Here is a 21372-nt window from a genome sequence, read left to right as displayed (position 1 = left end):
CTGTACTGCAGGAATGACGACATATGGAAGGGTCTGGGCGTGAGTCATGCACTGATAGCCATAGTGGTTAAGTCGATGGCTGGAGTAAAGCGGGATACCCTGGTTCAAGTTCCGGTGCGGCACAAATTTACATTGTCGTCATTCCCTTCTGCAGCTGATGGACGTTCGTATTTACAACTGCGAATAGATATATAGGGTGGTCCATTGATCGTGACCGGGCCAAATATCTCACGAAATAAGCGTCAAACGAAAAAACTACAAAGAATGAAACTCGTCTAGCTTGAAGGGGGAAACCAGATGGCGCTATGGTTGGCCCGCTAGATGGCGCTGCCATAGGTCAAACGGATATCAACTGCGTATTTTTAAATAGGAACCCCCATTTTTTATTACATATTCGTGTAGTACGTAAGGAAATGTGAATGATTTAGTTGGACCACTTTTTTCGCTTTGTGATAGATGGCGCTGTAATAGTCACAAACACATGGCTCACAATTTTAGACAAAGAGTTGGTAACAAGTAGGTTTTTTATATTAAAATACAGAACATAGGTACGTCTGAACATTTTATTTCGGTTGTTCCAATGTGATACATGTACCTTTGTGAGCTTGTCATTTCTGAGAACATATGCTGGTACAGCGTGATTACCTGCAAATACCACATTAATGCAATAAATGCTCAAAATGATGTCCGTCAACTCAATGCATTTGGCAATACGTGTAACGACATTCCCCTCAACAGCGAATAGTTCCCCTTCCGTAATGTTTGCACATGCATTGGCAATGCGCTGACGCATGTTGTAAGGCGTTGTCGTTGGATCACGATAGCAAATATCCTTCAACTTTCTGCACAGAAAGAAATCCGGGGACATCAGATCCGGTGAACGTGCGGGCCATGATATGGTGCTTCGACGACCAATCCACCTGTCATGAAATATGCTATTCAATACCGCTTCAACCGCACGCGAGCTATGTGCCGGAAATCCATCATGTTGGAAGTACATCGCCATTCTGTCATGCAGTGAAACATCTTGTAGTAACATCGGTAGAACATTACGTAGGCAATCAGCATACATTGCACCATTCAGATTGCCATCAATAAAATGGGGGCCAATTATCCTTCCACCCATAATGCCGCAAGATTCATTAACCCGCCAAGGTCGCTGATGTTCCACTTGTAGGAGCCGTCGTGGATTTTCCGTTGCCCAGTTGTGCATATTATGCCGGTTTACGTTACCGCTGTTGGTGAATGATGCTTCGTCGCTAAACAGAACGTGTGCAAAATATCTGTCATCGACCCATAATTTCTCTTGTGTTCAGTGGCAGAACTGTACACGGCATTCAAAGTCGTCGCCATGCAATTCCTGGTGCATAGAAATATGGTACAGGTGCAATCGATGTTGATGTAGCATTCTCAACACCGACGTTTTTGAGATTCCCGATTCTGGTGCAGTTTGTCTGCTACTGATGTGTGGATTAGTCGCGACAGCAGCTAAAACACCTACTTAGGAATCATCATTCGTTGCAGGTCGTGGCTGACGTTTCACATGTGGTTGAACACTTGCTGTTTCCTTAAATAACGTAACTATCCCGCGAACGGTCCGGACACTTGGATGATGTCGTCCGGGATACCGAGCAGCATACATAGCATACGCGCGTTGGGCATTTTGATCACAATAGCCATACATCAGCACGATATCGACCTTTTCCCCAATTGGTAAATGGTCCATTTTAACACGTGTAATGTATCACAAAGCAAATACCGTCAGCAGTGGCGGAATGTTACGTGATACCACGTACTTACACGTTTGCGACTATTACAGCGCCGTCTATCATAAAGCGAAAAAAGTGGTCCAACTAAAAGATTAATATTTCCTTACGTACTACAGGAATATGTAATAAAAAATGGGGGTTCCCATTTTTTAAAAAAACGCAGTTAATATCCGTTTGACCTATGGCAGCGCCATCTAGCGGACCAACTATGGTTTACCCCTTCAAGCTAGACGAGTTTAGTTCTTTGTAGTTTTTTTCGTTTGACGCTTATTTCGTGAGATATTTGGCCCGGTCACGATCAATGGACCACCCTGTACAGTGAGAATACACCACGATTTCGTGGTGGTGTTGGCTCATGTTATGTTCCATTTCAATGACGTCTAATGTGAATCGGCCTTAAATGTTTAAAAGGTCTAATGCAGTAAAACCTTTCGAAAAAGTTTGTGAATATTATTCTTGTTGTTGTGGTCTTCAGTCCTGAGACTGGTTTGATGCAGCTCTCCATGCTACTCTATCCTGTGCAAGCGTCTTCATCTCCCAGTACCTACTGCAACCTACATCCTTTTGAATCAGCTTAGTGTATTCATCTCTTGGTCTCCCTCTACGATTATTACCCTCCACGCTGCCCTCCAATACTAAATTGATGATCCCTCGATGCCTCAGAACATGCCCTACCAACCGATCCCTTCTTCTAGTCAAGTTGTGCCACAAATTCCTCTTCTCCCCAGTCCTATTCAATACCTCCTCATTAGTTATGTGATCTACCCATCTAATCTTCAGCATTCTTCTGTAGCGCCACATTTCGAAAGCTTCTATTCTCTTCTTGTTTAAACTATTTATCGTCCACGTTTCACTTCCATACATGGCCACACTCTATACAAATAATTTCAGAAACGACTTCCTGGCGCTTAAATCATTACTCGATGTTAACAAATTTCTCTTCTTCAGAATCGCTTTCCTTGCCATTGACAGTCTACATTTTATAACCTCTCTACTTCGGCCATCATCAGTTATTTTGCTCCCCAAATAGCAAAACTCCTTTACTACTTTAAGTGTCTCATTTCCTAATCTAATTCCCTCAGCATCACCCGACTTAATTCGACTACATTCCATTATCCTCGTTTTGCTTTTGTTGATGTTCATCTTATATCCTCCTTTCAACACACTGTCCATTCCGTTCAACTGCTCTTCCAAGGTCTTTGCTGTCTCTGACAGAATTACAATGTCATCGGCGAACCTCAATGTTTTTATTTCTTCTCCATGGATTGTAATACCTACTCCGAACTTTTCTTTTGTTTCCTTTACTGCTTGCTCAATATACAGATTGAATAACATCAGGGAGAGGCCACAACCCTGTCTCACTTCCTTCCCAACCACTGCTTCCCTTTCGTGTTGCTCGACTCTTACAACTGCCATCTGGTTTCTGTACAAATTGTAAATAGCCTTTCGCTCCCTGTATTTTACCCCAGACACCTCCAGAATTTGAAAGAGAGTATTCCAGTCAACATTGTCAAAAGCTAATGCTAGAAACGTAGGTTTACCTTTCCTTAATCTAGCTTCTAAGATAAGCCATAGGGTCAGTATTGCTCTCACGTGTTCCAATATTTCTACAGAATCAAAACTGATCTTCCCCGAGGTCGGCTTCTACTAGTTTTTCCATTCGTCTGTAAAGAATTCGTGTTAGTATTTTGCAGCCATGACTTAGTGAACTGATAGTTCCGTAATTTTCACATCTGTCAACACCTGCTTTCTTTGGGATTGGAATTTTATATTTTTCTTGAAGACTGAGGGAATTTCGCCTGTCTCATACATCTTGCTCACCAGATGGTAGAGTTTTGTCAGGACTGGCTCTCCCAAGCCTGTCAGGAGTTCTAATGGAATGTTGTCTACTCCCGGGGCCTTGTCTCGGCTTAGATCATTCAGTGCTCTGTCAAACTCTTCACGCAGTATCATATCTCCCATTTCATCTTCATCTACATCCTCTTCCTTTTCCATAATATTGTTCTCAATAACATCGTCTTTGTATAGACCCTATATATACTCCTTTCACCTTTCTGCTTTCTCTTCTTTGCTTAGAACTGGGTTTCAAAAATATTCATATTTCTTTATGTACTATACGAATATGTAATAGAAAATGGGGGTTCCTATTTAAAAAAACGCAGTTGATATCCGTTTGACCTATGGCAGCGCCATCTAGCGGGCCAACTATAGCGCCATCTGGTTTCCCCCTTCAAGCTAGACGAGTTTCGTTCTTTGTAGTTTTTTCGTTTGACACTTATTTCGTGAGATATTTGGCCCGGCCACGATCGATGGACCACTCTGTACAGTGAGAATACACAACGATTTCGTGGTGGTGTTGGCTTACGTTATGTTCCATTCCAATGACGTCTAATGTGAATCGGCCTTAAATGTTTAAAAGGTCTAATGCAGTAAAACCTTTCGAAAAAGTTTGTGAATATAATTATAAATTTTATATTTGCATCTTTTCTAGTCGAGGGCACTTTACAATTACAAAGGGTCACATAGAGTTTTACAATTGTCGTTAGGAGAGCTTAAAATTTTTCTACATTTTCATTTTTAGTGTGAGGTGTAATTTGTCAATGGCTATTTGTCATCACTGAGGGGCGGAGCGTACATGATGCGCACTTTGTTGGTGTTCCCCGGACCCGGCCGCCAGCCGGAGACGAGCACGACGGCGTCCCCCTTGCCGACGATGCCCTGGGTGAGGCCGAACGAGAGGGCGTACTGGATGCGCAGGTCGGTGTCGCGCGGCCAGTCCTCGAGCGGCGGCGCCATGTACAGCAGCGGCAGGACGGCGCGCAGCACGTGCAGGCGGCGCGCCACGGCCGAGTTGCGGGTGACGGCGATGAGCGCGCAGTGCGGCCGGAAGCGCGCGATGCAGCGCGCCGACCACCCCGTCACGGTCAGCACGACGATGGCGGTGGCGCGGCTGAGCAGGGCCGCCACGACGGCGGCGGCCGCGGCGGCCGTGGCGGGGTCTGCGGCCGGCGGCGCGGCGGCGGCGCGCAGCAGGTCGTGCGTCAGCTGGCGCTCCCACAGCGCCGCCTCGGCCGCGCGGCACAGCGCCGCCACCTCGCGCAGGCTCTCCGCCGTCGCCTCCTGCAGCAGCAGCACGCAGTCCGCCCCGTCCTGCACGGCCGCCGCCACTTCGGCCCCCGTGCGCGCCGCGCACACCGCCGGCTTGCCCGCGATGTTGCACTTGGCGGCGATCAGCTTCTGCGCCAGCAGCGCCTTGTCCGGCGACATTTCCACGTGTGCCGCGCCGCACCCTATCGCGATGCCGTCCGCTTCGCTGAGAATCTCGTCGACGTTCTCTACCGCCTCCTCGCTCTCCACTTTGGCCACGATGAGTATCTCGTAGCCTTTCTCTCCGAGCTCCGCCCGCAGTTTCCTGACGGTCTCCGCATTGCGTACGGAGCCCGCAAATATTATGTCGACGCCCTGTTCGACACCGAACTGGAGGTTGCGGCGATCCCTTTCCGTTACGGCGGGTAAGTCGAGGGTCACGCCAGGCAGATTTACACTCTTGAAACTTGCAAGTGCGCCGCCCTTCTTTACTTCGCATATTACACTTTTCCTCTTCACCTGTTAAATTATGAAACAAAAGCCATTTGTAAGTGAAGGAAGGCTAGTAATGTCGGTTTTAAACGAGCGACTTTCTCGTCGCAATCGACTATTGGTGGTGGGTGCGTGTAGGACGGCCAACGTGTTCGTGGTTTTAAGGGATCGACCAAAATCTGTCTACGATTTTAAGAGAGGTTGAAACGTCTCTGCGAAGTCGTTTCGTAGGACTCTTGTCGAATTCGGTATAACCTATTCATTTCACTACCTGATTTTAGCTCAATTCGTGACCTCTTCCAGAAAGACTAAGCACTCAAATAAGGCCTATTGATTGTTATATGCGAGTTTTAATGTGGGTTTCGGTTTTGTTTTGTGTGAATCGCTGAATTGGTCATCGTCTGCTCCCAGCAGACGATGTTGCTTCTCGTTCAAAGGAGAGCACAGGATGACCAACTTAGGTTCAAAATGGTTCAAATGGCTCTGACCACTATGCGTCTTAACTTCTGAGGTCATCAGTCGCCTAGAACTTAGAACTAATTAAACCTAACTAACCTAAGGACATCACACACATCCATGCCCGAGGCAGGATTCGAACCTGCGACCGTCGCGGTCGCCCGGCTCCAGACTCTAGCGCCTAGAACCGCACGGCCATTCCGGCCGGCCTGACCAACTTAGGTTTCCAATACCTGAACAGAGAGGCCTACCCATCTTAGTCGAGGGCTGTGTCGAAGGCTGTTTTTGTGTGTGAGGTTGGTGACAGAGGGCTACGCCTCTGGTAGCTTCCGCTGCATGAGGAGCTAGGTAATCTGGAAAGAGAAAGGGGCATCTTCGCTGAACGCTTGGTGAGTACGGATCGTAGCTCTTAAGGGGGGTTTCAGGTGACAGGAATCAGGTTGAGTTAGGACTTCGTTATGTTTAACTGGTGAAATACTTAAGAACTTTAGCTTATCTGAAGCATGTGAAGCGAGCTATTTTTTTAATGATTTTTAATCTTATATTTTGTGGAAATTGCTTTTGTCTTTGTGTGTCGATTTTGTGCCACGTGTTTGGTAATCAATGACCCTTCTGGTTCACCACGGCACCGCAATAGGCTTTATTTTAACAGTTTGCTTCATTAATGAGCTACAATTTCTGCAAGAATATCTGTCCTTTCGTGCGCTTTCTACAAAGCAGCACAACAGTTTGAGTCAGAATGCATCACGTGCTCTAGTTCGGTCGTTTGCAAGCAGCAGATGCAGTTAGTATGTTAAATAATTATCGCACAGCCTTGTGTATTGGTTAAATCTCTCTGTCCAGAATAGAGCAAGCGTAGAATCGTAATGCAAATCTCACTTAGATATTTTTATGGTATTAATTCAAAGGAGATGATAGTATAATTGTCTCCCACCCCCGTCTTCTGTGTTTCTTATTGCTGTAGTTAAATTGTGCTCTGTTTCATTCTCACGTAGTTCTTGCTTAAATATTTCGAGTCAGGCACCAGTTATGTGTAGTAAGGATGTGCAACCAAATATTTAGTTACAATAAATAATTTACGTGAAAGATAAATTCTTTGGTGTCGATCTTACCCCCTTACTCTGATTTCCGTTCCTGAATTAATCAAGTTGCTTCATGCACGACATGGAGTGCTATTTATCTGGCTGCTTAAAGAAATTTGCGTACTTGTAATTAAATTATTAAAGTAATTAAACTAATAATTTTCAAGCTCCGTTTTTTCTAAATGGTTAGTAAGGGCTTGGGCTGGTGACAACCCTGAATTTCTGAATTTTTATCATTATTTGTGTGAGAGAAGCAGCTAGAAATGCGAGATAACGTATATGGCTCGATGAGCAACGTCATAAACATAGTAATACGTTACAAGGTTTAAGGAAGATGTGATGGCAATAAAGATCAGTTGCACACTACATGGCATTTTCTTGGAATTGGTGACCAGGGAGGGGTAAACATAGGCTACCGCAGATAAAAGTTGCTCGTGTAAGGATAAAGGAAATGCAGTGAAATTACAGAAATGAAGAGCTGAAATGGACTTACCATTTACTTACAGTGAAAAATACATTGATAGAAGACGTTGTAAGTGACCTCCTGCAACATTAATACACAGCTGTGCACCTCTAAAAGTATTCAGATATACCCAGCGTAAAGTTCGGATACAGATGGCGGCAACTTCACCGCTAAAGTTGTCTTTCAGTCAATGTATTATGTGCGGATTTGTTTCATAGACCTTGCTCTGCAAGTGTCCCCACAGAAAAAGAATCACATGTTGTTAGATCCACAAACGCAGTAGCCATAAACGTTTGCTTATAGTTCGTTCCTAAGTGATGACATCATGGACTCATTCCAGGGGTACCTTAGACGTGTGGCATGTTGCCCCAACTTGTGGAAGAAGCAGTAGTCTTTCATATTCAGTGAGCTGAGAACAAAATGTATAAATATTTTCGTTTATGCAACCGTGTTCAGGGTAGCGTCAAAACATATCGGTCTAATCATGCGCATTCCTGTTATGCCACACCAAACGCCGATTGTTTTCATCATGGTGCGGTCGCTGACACAGTGTTAGGGTTCTCTGTTGCCCAAAATCTCGTATTCTGCGAATTCACATAACTCGAAAGATGAAACCATGCTTCATCACTCACCATCTGATGAAAAGCGTTAAAAAAAGCCATCGTTGATGTTATTGGAAACACACGTGCAGTAATCTACACGTTTCTGAGACTGTCATCCTCCCATAATTGTTGCACAACCACCACACGAAAAAGCTTCAAATTTAGACTTTTCGATATCCTCTGGCAACTCCTTCTACGTAAAGCGCCTGTTGGGGTAGTTTACACGTAGACTTCTTTGGGCTCTTGAATAATTTTTCGGCGAATGTCTGCAGTAACCTCTGGTACGCAAACTGAAGGAATTCTTTGTCGTTTTACAATTTGTACAGATCTGTAGATGAACTAATTTTTATACAGGCTGTGTATTGTTCACTTTGCTGGTTGTCCTCTTACCTGGTTGCTTGAATCCGAAAATTTCGCGAGTTTCCTTAATCGAACCTGTTTTCACATATGCTCCCGCACTTTCAATTTTTTCTTCTGACGAGAAAGTCATTTTGCAGACCACAAAGAGAAACGTCCAACTTCACTGATGAAATAAACTGAAATGCTAACTATCGATTGTTGCATAAACCTGTCCATTGTTGTAGCTGTTGACTCTATCCCAAAAGTCGAAATATTGCACTTGTATTCAAAAGGGGGGTGGGCAACTTTTAACCATGCCACTATCTATAAAGATATTGGCATCTTTTGCTTGTATGTATTGTATTGTATGTTAACTGGGGACCTAGAAACGATGGAGAGGCTCCGTCCCCGCCGCAGCCGCAGTGGTCCACAACCCCACGACGACTACCGAAGTCCACTCCACCCCTCCGCCGCCCCACACCGAACCCAGGGTTATTGTGCGGTCTGGCCCCCCGGTGAACCCCCCCAGGGAACGTCTCACACCAGGCTATTGTAACGCCTATGTTTGCGTGGTAGAGTAATGGTGGTGTACGTGTACGTGGAGAACTTGTTTGCGCAGCAATCGCCGACATAGTGTAACTGAGCCGGAATAAGGAGAGCCAGTCCGCATTCGCCGACGCAGATGGAAAACCGCCCAAAAACCATCCACAGACTGGCGGGTTCACCGGACCTCGACAGAAATCCGCCGGGCGGATTCATGCCGAGGACCAGGCACTCCTTCCTGCCCCGAAAGCCGTGCGTTAGACCGCACGGCCAACCGGGCGGGCTATCTTTTGCTTACTTTTACTATATTATGTCATACGGTATAAAATTTTGGGTAACACCACAAACCAAAAGAAAGACATTAGAATGTAAAAGTATTTAATAAGACTCATTTGTGGTGTAAATTCAGAAATGAGCATTACACTCAAGCGTTTTAAATTAAGTTTGTTGTATGGTGTTATGTTTTCATATGAGACTCCCGTAATTTTTTGTCCATGGAAGGAAAAATAAATCTAACCCATTCAAAACAATTTATGTGTTCACCACATGTAATACACAAATATAATCATAATACAACTTAACAAATTTGTGCATGCATATTTTGTGTGTCCTGCAAGTACTTATTTAGAGATGCGGCAGGACTTTGCAATTTTATATTTTCCTGCACAAGTTTAAAAAACTCTTTTCAGTTATAATCAAAATTGATTTCAATGATAAGCTCTGAAGTAATTAGTCCCAAGTTGCTGTCAGTGTTTCTTTGAACATTGTTACCAAGACGAGAAACTCTTTCGAAGCGTTGTTAAATGTTGTGGTGTTGTGTGTCAGTTGAGAAATAAATGAAGTGACGAGTGTCTCTATAATCCTCTTTCGTGAGTACTTGATACTGCTGCACATTATTTGCACCATAGCTGCTGATTGGTACGAGGCCATGCGCACCCGTGTGTTGTAGTGTTGTCCGAGAATTAGTAAATAGCCCCACCTCTAACGACCCTTGCAGACGCGTAGGCTATGTCATTCTTTCCACACTCCTCATATTCACTTGAGCGCAACAACCTTCTTTCCTTAGAAGTATGAACAGAAAACAGACTACAAGTAGACAACAGTATCGATTATTATACGAAAACGTTCGATATCTGTCGGTCATGAAGCTTCAACTGTCGTCAATGCTTAGCGGGATTAATACATATGAAAGTGATCACTGAAGAATTATACGGGAGGAACAGGCGATCAATTAGGGATCCGGGATATTGCTATAATACAGGAGATCCTCAGGAAATATGGGAGAGTTGGTCACCCCAGGTGTGTGTCACGTGGCTGCTTGTAAAGCAACCGTCAATCATGTATCGAACGGGTCAGGGACGTCAATGATCAACTGATGGTGTCGAGTGTAGAGCTTCAGACTTTAACATGCACAGAAGCAAGAGATTGTGGCGTCGTCTGCCAGTGGCGACATCGGAAGTTACCTAATCTCGCCGCCCTCTCTTGTTACAGTAATGGATTTTGAGTTTTTGTGTCTTTGCAGTAATCGTTTTATTGTTTGCGCAACACATTGCAGAGGTTGTACTAGGACCTAGTATTTTTGCTACTGGTGTTTTCCCACAAGAGAGAGCAAATATCTGAAAGGAGAAAGTTCTACAATACCTGAATAACTGTACAGAAATAGCATTGTTTTTTAATGAAAATAGCTTCACTGGTGAAAATGTGAGATCTGTTGAACGAGAAAAATAAGTTACACTGTTACTCGGCACTTACAAAGAAACAAGATACAAAGGATAAGTAAAATGTCGTAATTCATTGCCTTCCAAATACTAATTCATGAGTATGTAGGTTATACAAAGACGAGTCCTCTGAATTTGTAATATGAAAGCTCTTAAAATTTTTTGGATGAAACAAATGTTATTAACATGTTACACATTTATTCTGCTTGTCTACGTATTTGCAGCCCTCTGCCACTAGAGGGCTCCGAACTGTAGAGTGTAACATGGTGGTGCGTAATGTAACTATGCCAGTGTATGACAAAGAGCATGTTGTAATCGAGTTTTTAACTCTAAGAGTTTGTACACACGTAGACCACCCTCTCCTTCAGCATGACAACACCAGACCACAGACGAGCGATGCGACATCTGCAGCAACCAGGCGCCTAGAGTCCACTATCATTGATCATCCTCCATACAGCACTGACTTGGCCCCATCCGATTTCTGTCTGTTTCCAGAACTTAAAGAACACCTATTTGTATGAAACAGAGAATGGGAAAATAAAGGGGAGCGATGGTTTTGAATTTGTGACTTTGAGCCGCACAACGTACTGTGATAATGAAATGGCGAAAGTTAAAAATTCTTGGTGGACCAGGACTGGAACTTTAATTTACTGTTTCTCATGAGCAGTTGTCTAGCCACTTCCGCTATATGGGCACAACCCCTGGTAGACTCAAATTACCAACTTATTGCATACTGCAATGGAGCATCCCTCGTCCATTAATCACCAACTAGTAAACTATTGATTCCTGTAGCATATCATATGATGTTAATGGATTCACACTGAAACCGACATCAAGGAACCATCACACTCATATAGAAATGCATACACTTGAGTGGTGTCTGTTCTGTTGGACATGTCCAACAGAACAAACACCATTCAAATATATACATTAAAGAACACCTTCGAGGACTTCATTTTAATAGTGATGAAGTGGTGCAAGCAGATGTGAGGTTGTGGCTTCTTCAACAACGTTAGACATTCTACAGTGGTGATATCAACAAACTGGTATCTTGGGAGGAATGTGTTTGCGGCCAGGATGACTATGTTCAAAAATAAATATGTAGACATGAAGGATAAAGATGGATAATGTTAATCACTTGTGTTTCATTTGAAAATCTTTACGATTTTTAACACAAAGTATTAAGAGGCATTACTTTTCAGTGCATCCTTGAATTTTCTCAAGAAAATAAATGTCGGGTTTTGAAATGCTTGGACGACACTTTTCCTTCTCTTTCAGTTCTCAGCCAATTACAATAAGACATTTGTCAAGAACATCTACTATGAATTTTACTTTGGTTATTAATAAAACATTATGACAATGCCAAACCTTTAATTCTATTACTACATTCGACTTTTTTTTGTAAAGTGTGGCCTCTTTTCACTTGCATGTTTCAGTACCAAACTGCACAGCAGACAGTCTCATAACACGCGAAATTTTGCCGCCAATATGCAAACATAGTTGTGATAGGGGCGAAACAATAGACATGAGTAGTCGATTGAGATAAGAAAGCCGCTCATGTAAAATAGGATATCATATCAGCATTGAGGCCTTGAATAGACCTAGACATTTTAAACATACAAATACGACAAAAAATATTTTACGTAAGAGGCAGTAGATTGGGGGGAATAGTGGGCTTTATTGCAGGTAGAAAGGTCTGAAGCTGTGTCAGTTCAATATGGAAAAAATTCTTATAAATAATACACATTAAAAGTACAATACAAAACGCAAATTAACCTAACAATGCCATGTAATAAATTTCAGTAGTGAATCAAAAAACCTTAAGGATCACATCACTGAACAAAATGATCTAATTCTTTTATACATGGATTCTAAGTTTCAATGGTTTTGTCCCTTCTGAAGTGAACGCGACCTGTGACCAGATGTTTGTCAGTAGAAAAGTAACTTTACACATCAGTCTAAGCTGTCGTTCACTGTGACAATATCCACATCAGGGTTTTTGGCTAAGATTCGTTCATATTTTCGTTTCCTAATAACTACCAGTGCTTAAAAGACTCATCCTAAAATTTTGTTATGGTTGGTATTATAGAAAAAAGTCATTGTATGACATAAAATTCATCTGACCACTTTCCTTTTGTAATTTGTTATATTTTTTCAGTTTTCACAGTTGAAAAAGAAACTAGAATCCTGTAAAACACTTCAAAAATTTTACTAATACATCATAATTTAACAAGTAATGTTATCCAAAGATATAAGGAACCTCTAAGAGCTTTGGTAATTTCTACACAATTTGAAATTCTAGAAGGAACTGTTGTCAGTTCTTTGTCAATTCAAGATATATATTCACTCACATACAGGTAATCGCCCTTTAATGGTTTAGAAACTAAAAACAAAATTGTAACAAGTTACTTGTTTCAAATTACATTATGTAGACTTTAGATTGAAAAATCCAAGTAACAGATAAGAAGCTTGGGATCTAAGCAGTAGCCATACATACACATGTGTTTATTTTATCCCAACATGTCATATTTCAAGACATCCCTTATTGAAATGTAGCATCATCCTAACATTTGTCTATCTTAGTTAAAAAGCAAATTAACAGAAACATAAATTTTACTTTACCTCTCTTCGGGAGCTCCATTGAAATATTCGATACCTGTATGACTTTGTGGTTATTAATTGCATATTTCATAAAATACTCTGCAAGGGGCCAGCAACTGATGTTCTAAAACTTTCATGTAAGACTTAGGAAAGCACTCTTTTGCAATACATATGTATTTTACAGATGTGCTGACCTATAGTGATAAATGAATAATTTTTTGGCGTATTCTGTAATCACTACACACTGAGATAACAAAAGTCATGGGATACCTCCTAGTATCATGGCAGATTTCCTTTCTCCCGGCGTATTGTAGCAACTCGACCTGACATGATGTCAACAAGTCATTTGAAGTCCCTTGCACAATGAGCCATGATGCATCTATAGCTATCCATAATGGTGAAAGTGTTGTAGGTGCAGGATTTTGTGCACGAACTGACCTCTCAATTTTGTGCCATAAATATTCAATGGGATTCATGTTAGGTGATCTGATGACCGAATCATTTTCTCGAATTGTCCATTTTGTCCTTCCAACCACTCGCGAATAATTGTGGCTCGGAGACATGAAACATTGTCATCCTAAAAATTCAGTCATTGTTTGGGAACATGAAGTCCATGCAAAATATCTAACATATCACCTCTCAATCTTGTGCCATAAATGTTCAATGGGATTCATGTCGGGCAGCTTGAATGGTTCCAAGTAGCCGAACATATACATTTCCAGCCAACGATCAGTTCAGTTGGATCAGAGGAACTAGCCAATTCCACATAAACACAGCCCAAACCATTATGGATCTACCATCAGCTTGCACAGTACCTTGTCGACAACTTGGGTCCATCAGTTCTTACCAACTGAAATCGGGACTAATCTGACCAGACCACGATTTACCAGTCGCCTAGGTTCCAATAGATAGGGTCGCGAGCCCAGGAGAGGCGCTGCAGGCGATGTCGTGTTGTTAGCAAAGACACTCACATTGATGTATGAAGGTAGCATCTGTTCCCGAAAGAACAGATACCATTGATCGCAGCTTCTCTAGAATGAAATGATAATTAAATCGACACCCTAGCTGCAAACAGGCGTTGATATACGTCATTGGGGACATGTTGAAAATGTGTGCCCCGACTGGGACTTGAAGCTGGGATCTCCTGCTTATATGGCAGACGCTCTATCCATCTGAGCCACCGAGGGCACAGAGGATAGTGCGCTTACAGAGACTTATCCCTTACACGCTCCCCATGAGACCCACAGTCCCAACATGTCCACACCACTACATTTGTAGTGTACCTAATAGATGTTTGCCCATCACACTGATTACTCGTGTCAGATTAATCTACCATGTCCTGTACGAGTTGGGGCATAGCATGTGCATTCACACACAGTCAATGGCCGGGTAGCCATATTTTAACTATATACTGTGGTGTCACCGCCAGACACCACACTTGCTCGGTGGTAGCCTTTGAATCGGCCGCGGTCCGGTAGTATACGTCGGACCCGCGTGTCGCCACTATCAGTGATTGCAGACCGAGCGCCGCCACACGGCAGGTCTAGAGAGACTTCCTAGCACTCGCCCCAGTTGTACAGCCGACTTTGCTAGCGATGGTTCACTGACAAATTACGCTCTCATTTGCCGAGACGATAGTTAGCATAGCCTTCAGCTACGTCATTTGCTACGACCTAGCAAGGCGCCATTACCAGTCACTATTGATGCTGTAAAACATGTACCGTCACGAGCGATGTTCACCAATTATGAATTAAAGTTAAGTATTCCAGCAGCTACGTACTTTTTTTGCTAGTATAATTACTTTACCTGTTCCAGACCTCACGCCAGCCTGCGTGAGGTTAAACGCGTGCCTTTCGGCTTCCTCATAGTGGCTTGGCTGTCTTGCCAAGCCACAACATATACAAAGGTAGTATCTGTTCCCAAAAGAACAGATACCATTAGGCGCACTACGAATGTAGTGATGTGGACATGTTGGGAATGTGGGTCTCACGGGGAGCGTGTAAGGGATAAGCCGCTGCAGGTGCACTATCCTCTGTGCCGTTGGTGGCTCAGATGGATAGACGACCATCTACCATGTAAGTAGGAGATCCCGGGTCGAGTTCCGGTCGGGGCACACATTTTGAACATGTCCCCAGTGATGTATATCAACGCCTGTTTGCAGCTAGGGTATCGATTTAACTATCATTGCACTCACATAGCCACCTAACGCCAAATTTCGCTGCACTGTCCTAACGGATGTGTTCGTCGTACCTCCCACAATGATTTCTGCGATCTGTTGGCATTGACAACTCTATACAGACGCCGCTGGTCTCGGTCGTTAGGGGGAAGCCATCGATCACTACATTGTGTGTAATGAAAGATAATGCCCGAAATTTGGTATTCTCGGCGCTCTCTTGACACAGTGAATCTCGGAATACTGAATTCGCTAACGATTTCCGAAACGGAATGTCCCGTGCGTCTAGTTCCAACTACCACTCTGCGTTCAAAGTTTGTTAATTGCAGTCGTGTGGCCATAATCACGTCGAAACCTTATCACACGAATCACCTGAGTACGAATGACAGTTCCGCCGATGCGCTGCTCTCTTAAACCTTGTTGGAATTAACTACATGGAACACGCAGATATATCTAAAGCATTCAAGTGTTGTTAAACTTAAAAACCTGTATTATACATTTTCTATTGCCACTGGCACCCATTTGTAAGAAGGGTGTGTTACGCATGAGTTGCGCATCTGCACAATAGTAGCGTAAATATGGAACAAGTAGAGAAATGTATCGATGTTTGTATTCCTTCTGTAGCAAAGTGTGGAAGTGTCGAACCGGGAAAGTGTGTAGAGGCTGATTTTACAAACGGCATTCCAGTGTATGTATTTGCGCCTGTTGGACTCAGTGCAATGCGGACTGAATTTGAGGATTATACACTGGTGAGCGAGTAAGTGTCAGGAAGACGTTCCTGAAAGTATTTGTATGGAATGTAGCCATGCATGGAAATGAAACATGGACGATAAATAGTTTGGACAAGAAGAGAATAGAAGCTTTCGAAATGTGGTGCTACAGAAGAATGCTGAAGATTAGATGGATAGATCACATAACTAATGAGGAGGTATTGAATAGGACTGGGGGGAAGAGAAATTTGTGGCACAACTTGACTAGAAGAAGGGATCGGTTGGTAGGACATGTCCTGAGACATCAAGGGATCACCAATTTAGTACTGGAGGGCAGCGTGGAGGGTAAAAATCGTAGAGGGAGACCAAGAGATCAATACACTAAGCAGATTCAGAAGGATGTAGGCTGCAGTAGTTACTGGGAGATGAAGAAGCTTGCACAGGGTAGAGTAGCATGGAGAGCTGCATCAAACCAGTTTCAGGACTGAAGACCACAACAACAACAAGGACACTGATGTGATTAAAGTCATGGGTTAGCGATGTGCACAAAGACGGATTCAGGGAGGTCGGGGGTTGGAACGGCACACATACTCTTCCCTCAGACAGGCTGAAAAAAGAAAGAGAGAAAAAGAGAGAGAGTTTTTATTTTGAAATTGAAGACTAGAAATTCAAAAGGGGCTAAGTACCAAAATGAATGTTCCGAGATACTGAAAGAAAACCAATTTATTCCGTATAGAATGCCTTGATACAATTAATAACGTTCCTAAGTCACACTGCAGGCCGCTGTGACATGGTATGTAACTCAGAGACTTAACTGAGCAACTAGTACGCCCTTAGTATCACAAAGAAAATGACGATTTCGAAAAGGGCTGAGTCCTTTGTTCTTGTGTTGTTTTTGCAATGATTACAACAGCACTGCGATGCGGAATAAGAGTACCAAATACCATCTTGTGACATTTTACATGAATTTAACCACTAACGTCCTAGTAAAACTTCCTGTGTTCTTCGGGTAAATATGGCGGTTGTCATCTTGCTTTAGTTCCATATTTTGGAAATCAGAGACTGATTTGCCCTCTTTCAGGACATCGGACACTGACCACTCTTGCAGCCTGTTAAAGATTCTTTGTATTTTGACGCCTCAGGGCTATTTTTAGAATCCACTATGCAGTCGATCACAAGAGCTTGTTGGTGATCAAGTTTTCTGCTGCTGTGTAAAAGTCAAGACAGTGCGACTCACGTATTTCCAGAACATTGAATGGCTTTGCATGACGTGATGAAGTCACTAACTTCATTAGATCGCACGGAACAAAATATTTCACTGTCTTTTTTCCCTTTTCGTTGGTAGCAAAATCTCGAGCGCATGCCAGAAAAGCTATGTCGCGGGACTGATGACCTCGATGTTTGGTCCCATACTCTCTCAATCAATCAATCAAAGCTATGTCAAGAAATGAGATATTAGAGGTCAACACATTCAAACATCCCACAAAGCCCTAGAAACTTGTACACGAACAGAAGAATTTTGTTTTTATTTTGTGTGCTGCAGTTGTCACTCCAAACACACAGTTTTTTCTTCATTATGAAGCTAGGTACTTGATTGAGAAGTGCAAATAAACAGGATGCGCTTTCATTAGCTCCCCTGCCAACTTCCGTCTCATTCCACATACACATTGTTGCATCATCAATGTCACGCATATGTACACGAAATTGTAACATTAGAACTGTCTCAGCTAGGAAATATCTGAATGTGTAAAGGTACGAACATAATTGCTGGAGATCTATGAATAGCGTGCAAGTATAAATGTCTGGTAACGTTGCAGCAAGTGCACCAGTTCTTAACTGTGATGTGCCCTTTCGGCTTTGCGATGGTGCAGTTCAAGCTCTTACTTAGCTTTGTGAGCATCCTGGTGATTTACCTTACCTTCTAGAACTAATCGGTCACATGTTCAGCAAGTATCTGATCGTGGCTTTCCGAAGAGTACTTGCGGAAAACCGGCAAGGAAAACTTTTCTGTAAAATTTATGCGTCACAGTACTATCTGGATATTTTACTTTGAACACAGTGAAGAGCCTGTTCATATTGAGATCGGGGCTTAAGTACTACTTCGTTAAGCACTTTCTACTGTAGTGAGTCATATCTCTAGGTAACACGTGAATGCGAACACGAACAATCTGCCAATCTTCATCTGTGTATTTTCTATTAAATGATCCTCTTCTTTTGTATTTTTGTTCTGTGCCATTATCTCTATTTTTTTCTTTGAAATACCGAAAATATCCACAAAGGTCTTTTTGCATGCCTGTTTTTGTGCACCCTCACAAGCAGGAACCATAAAAATAAATGTCCACTTGCGGCAACTCCGTTGGAGCGGCGTACTCTGCATTTCGCCGACGTTCTAATGGCATAAGGCCCATGAGCCCCATTAAGAATGTACGTTATGTCTAATCATCTTGCCGGTAAAGCGTAGGCTGAGGTGTGACGGTGATGACACATTATAATAGTACAATATTACATTATTTGTTTTCAACCATTAGACTCTCACGTAGATACTTTTATTGCGGAGCGTTAACGTTTGATGTACTGATCCCATAACAACGTGGTTGGCTGTTGTTTGGGATGTCTTTCTTTTCCTTTTCCTGTCTTGCATGATAAAGCACACACGCTTCTTTTCTTCTCCATCACTCTCTTACTTTCACTTTCACATTGTCTCTTCATTGCTTTTCAACCACCACAGTATTCAGGCTCACAACGCGTCATAACCTCACCCATCTTCATTAACAAACGTCAACTGATGGGCAGCAGAGTACCGGTCGTATAACGTCGACTTAGCGCATACCAACACTCCTCATGGGTTGAACTCCATCTACGAGCAATCACAGAAAACTAAAGGGAGGACGTACGGACGTAACACCCATCGTCGGTTAATGGCCTTGACACGTACCTCCTATCGACAACAAAAGCTTGTTTTTCACATAAATGGAACTTAGCCCCTTTTGAATTTCTAGTCTTCAAATAGTTTCACAAAGGCTATAAGGACCTATTCACCGTCCTAATCCTTGAGCCCCCCCCCCCACCCTCTCCCAGAAAAAATTATGTCTGCCCCGGATATGCACGTATATAAACGGCAGTATTATCGCGTACACAGGATATAAAATGGCAGTGTATTGGCAGAACTGACATTTGCAATTAGGTATTTCATGTGAAAAGGTTCCCGACATGATTATGGCGGTACGACGGGAATTAATAGACTCTGAAAGCGGAATGACAGATGGAGCTACACGCATGGGACATTCCATTTTGGAATGCTGAGAATACCATATTTCAGGTATTACCTCTCACCACGGACTACTCAGTGGCCGACAGCCTTTACTTAACATCGTGCGGTAGCGTTCTCGCTTCCCTCGCCCGGGTTCCCGGGTTCGATTTCCGGCGGGGTCAGGGATTTTCTCTGTCTCGTGATGACTGGGTGTTGTGTGATGTCCTTAGGTTAGTTAGGTTTCAGTAGTTCTAAGTTCTAGGGGACTGATGACCATAGATGTTAAGTTCCATAGTGCTCAGAGCCATTTGAACCTTTACTTAACAACCGAGAGCAGCGGCGTTTGCGTAGAGTTGTCAGTGCTCACCGGGCAGCTCGGCGGAATTTGGTTTTAATGGGCTACGGAAGCAGACGAACGACGCGATCGCCTTTGCTAACAGCACAATATCGCCTGCAGCGCCCCTCCTGGTTCCGTGACCAAATCGGTTGGACCCTAGACAACTGGAAAACAGTAGCTGGTGAAACGAGTACAGATTTCAGTTAGTAAGAGCTGATTGTAGGATTCGAGTGTGGCGCAGATCCCCCTCTGATGCAATGAAACCGACCATTGACTGGAAATGGTTACGTTCAGCTACTTGGAGGCCATTTGCACCATGCATGGACTTCATGTTCCCTAACAACGATGTCATGTCACCACGACAAAATTGTTCTCGATTAGTTTGAAAAACATTCTAGACAATTCAAGCGAACGATATGGCCACCCAGATCATCCGACGTGAATCCCTTCGAACATTTACGAGACATAAAATCCTGCACTGACTACACTTTCGCAAATATGAACGGTTGTAGTGACAACATAGCTCAATATTTCTACAGGGGACTTGCAACGACTTGTTGAGTCCACGTCACCACCACTACGCACACAGCACACTATGCCGGGCAAAATGAGAACCGATACGATATTAAAAAGGTATCCCACGACTTTGTCACGTCAATGTGGAAGACAAATTTTTGCGGGACACTGGGCTACAATGCAACAATTTTAAGTTAGTAAAGTAAAACTATACATCCTCAACAAAAATATTGTTGTTATTTCCCCCCATGTCCTAGCCAGCTACCTATACTTCTTTTTCAAAACGAAATACATCAACGCTTACCGGTGAATCTGAATGCCAGCAGTTGAACTCTAACTTAACAAATTAAGTTCTGAGTTATTAGCAGTAAATTACGCACTTGCAGTTTATAAAATCCTTTTTAACATACAATATGGGTAGTCTCACAACCCAGTAGTTTCAGTACTATTGCTACTGAGGCCGTGGCTGGTATGACTGCCGCCTGTACTCATACCTACCGTTGTATCACACACCGCCATGGGTTTGAACTTTGCGAGGTACATGGACAAAATGCACACACAGCCGTCACCGTGTTAACGTAACCAACAAGGAAACTGTCCAGTTCGACACGTCGAAACTGCCTTGATTTTTTTTATTTTTTTTTCATACAGGACGAATATATCGAAAGAAACACGTCAAATTTTTGTCTGCTAAGGAATACTGCAAGTATTTGTTTTTTTTATTTTGAAGTTTACCAAATTCCTAGTTCACCAGGCGGCTGGCGAAATGTACATCCCTGTGTAGTTGTAGCAGACCACATTCATAACACGGAAAGCACATTTCCTGCAAAAATGGTTCAAATGGCTCTGAGCACTATGGGACTTAACATCTGATGCCATCAGTCCCCTAGAACTTAGAACTACTTAAACCTAACTAACCTAAGGACATCACACACATCCATACTCGAGGCAGGATTCCAACCTGCGACCGTAGCGGTCGCGCGGTTCCAGACTGAAGCGCCTAGAACCGCTCGGCCACGCCGGCCGGCTCGCATTTCCTTCATTGACGGAACATCGGTAAACAGGTAACACGGCGCTACACGATCGTAATTTGTAAAGAGAATTTAAGTTTCTGCTGATCTTTCCTCTGACATTATTGTTCGCAGTTGCTATTGGCTTGAATTTGCAACGCATTTAATGACCATAATAATTAGCAGTTGCCTTTGGAGTATCGCTAAGTCGTAACAACGGAGAT

At 43.1% G+C, this 21372-nt stretch overlaps 1 protein-coding gene across 1 annotated transcript; it reads right to left on the bottom strand.

Annotated features, from left to right (window-relative positions):
* Positions 1–4373: 4373 nt before the first annotated feature.
* On the bottom strand, positions 4374–5036 carry LOC126481977 (pyruvate kinase-like). The gene has a single exon (XM_050105941.1). The coding sequence runs from the start codon at positions 5034–5036 to the stop codon at positions 4374–4376; it is 663 nt and encodes a 220-aa protein (XP_049961898.1).
* Between the last annotated feature and the right edge of the window lie 16336 nt (positions 5037–21372).

This window comes from Schistocerca serialis, chromosome 5, assembly GCF_023864345.2.
Source record: "Schistocerca serialis cubense isolate TAMUIC-IGC-003099 chromosome 5, iqSchSeri2.2, whole genome shotgun sequence".
NCBI classification, from domain to species: Eukaryota; Metazoa; Arthropoda; class Insecta; order Orthoptera; family Acrididae; genus Schistocerca; species Schistocerca serialis.
This window is presented reverse-complemented; position numbering and strand designations above follow the sequence as displayed.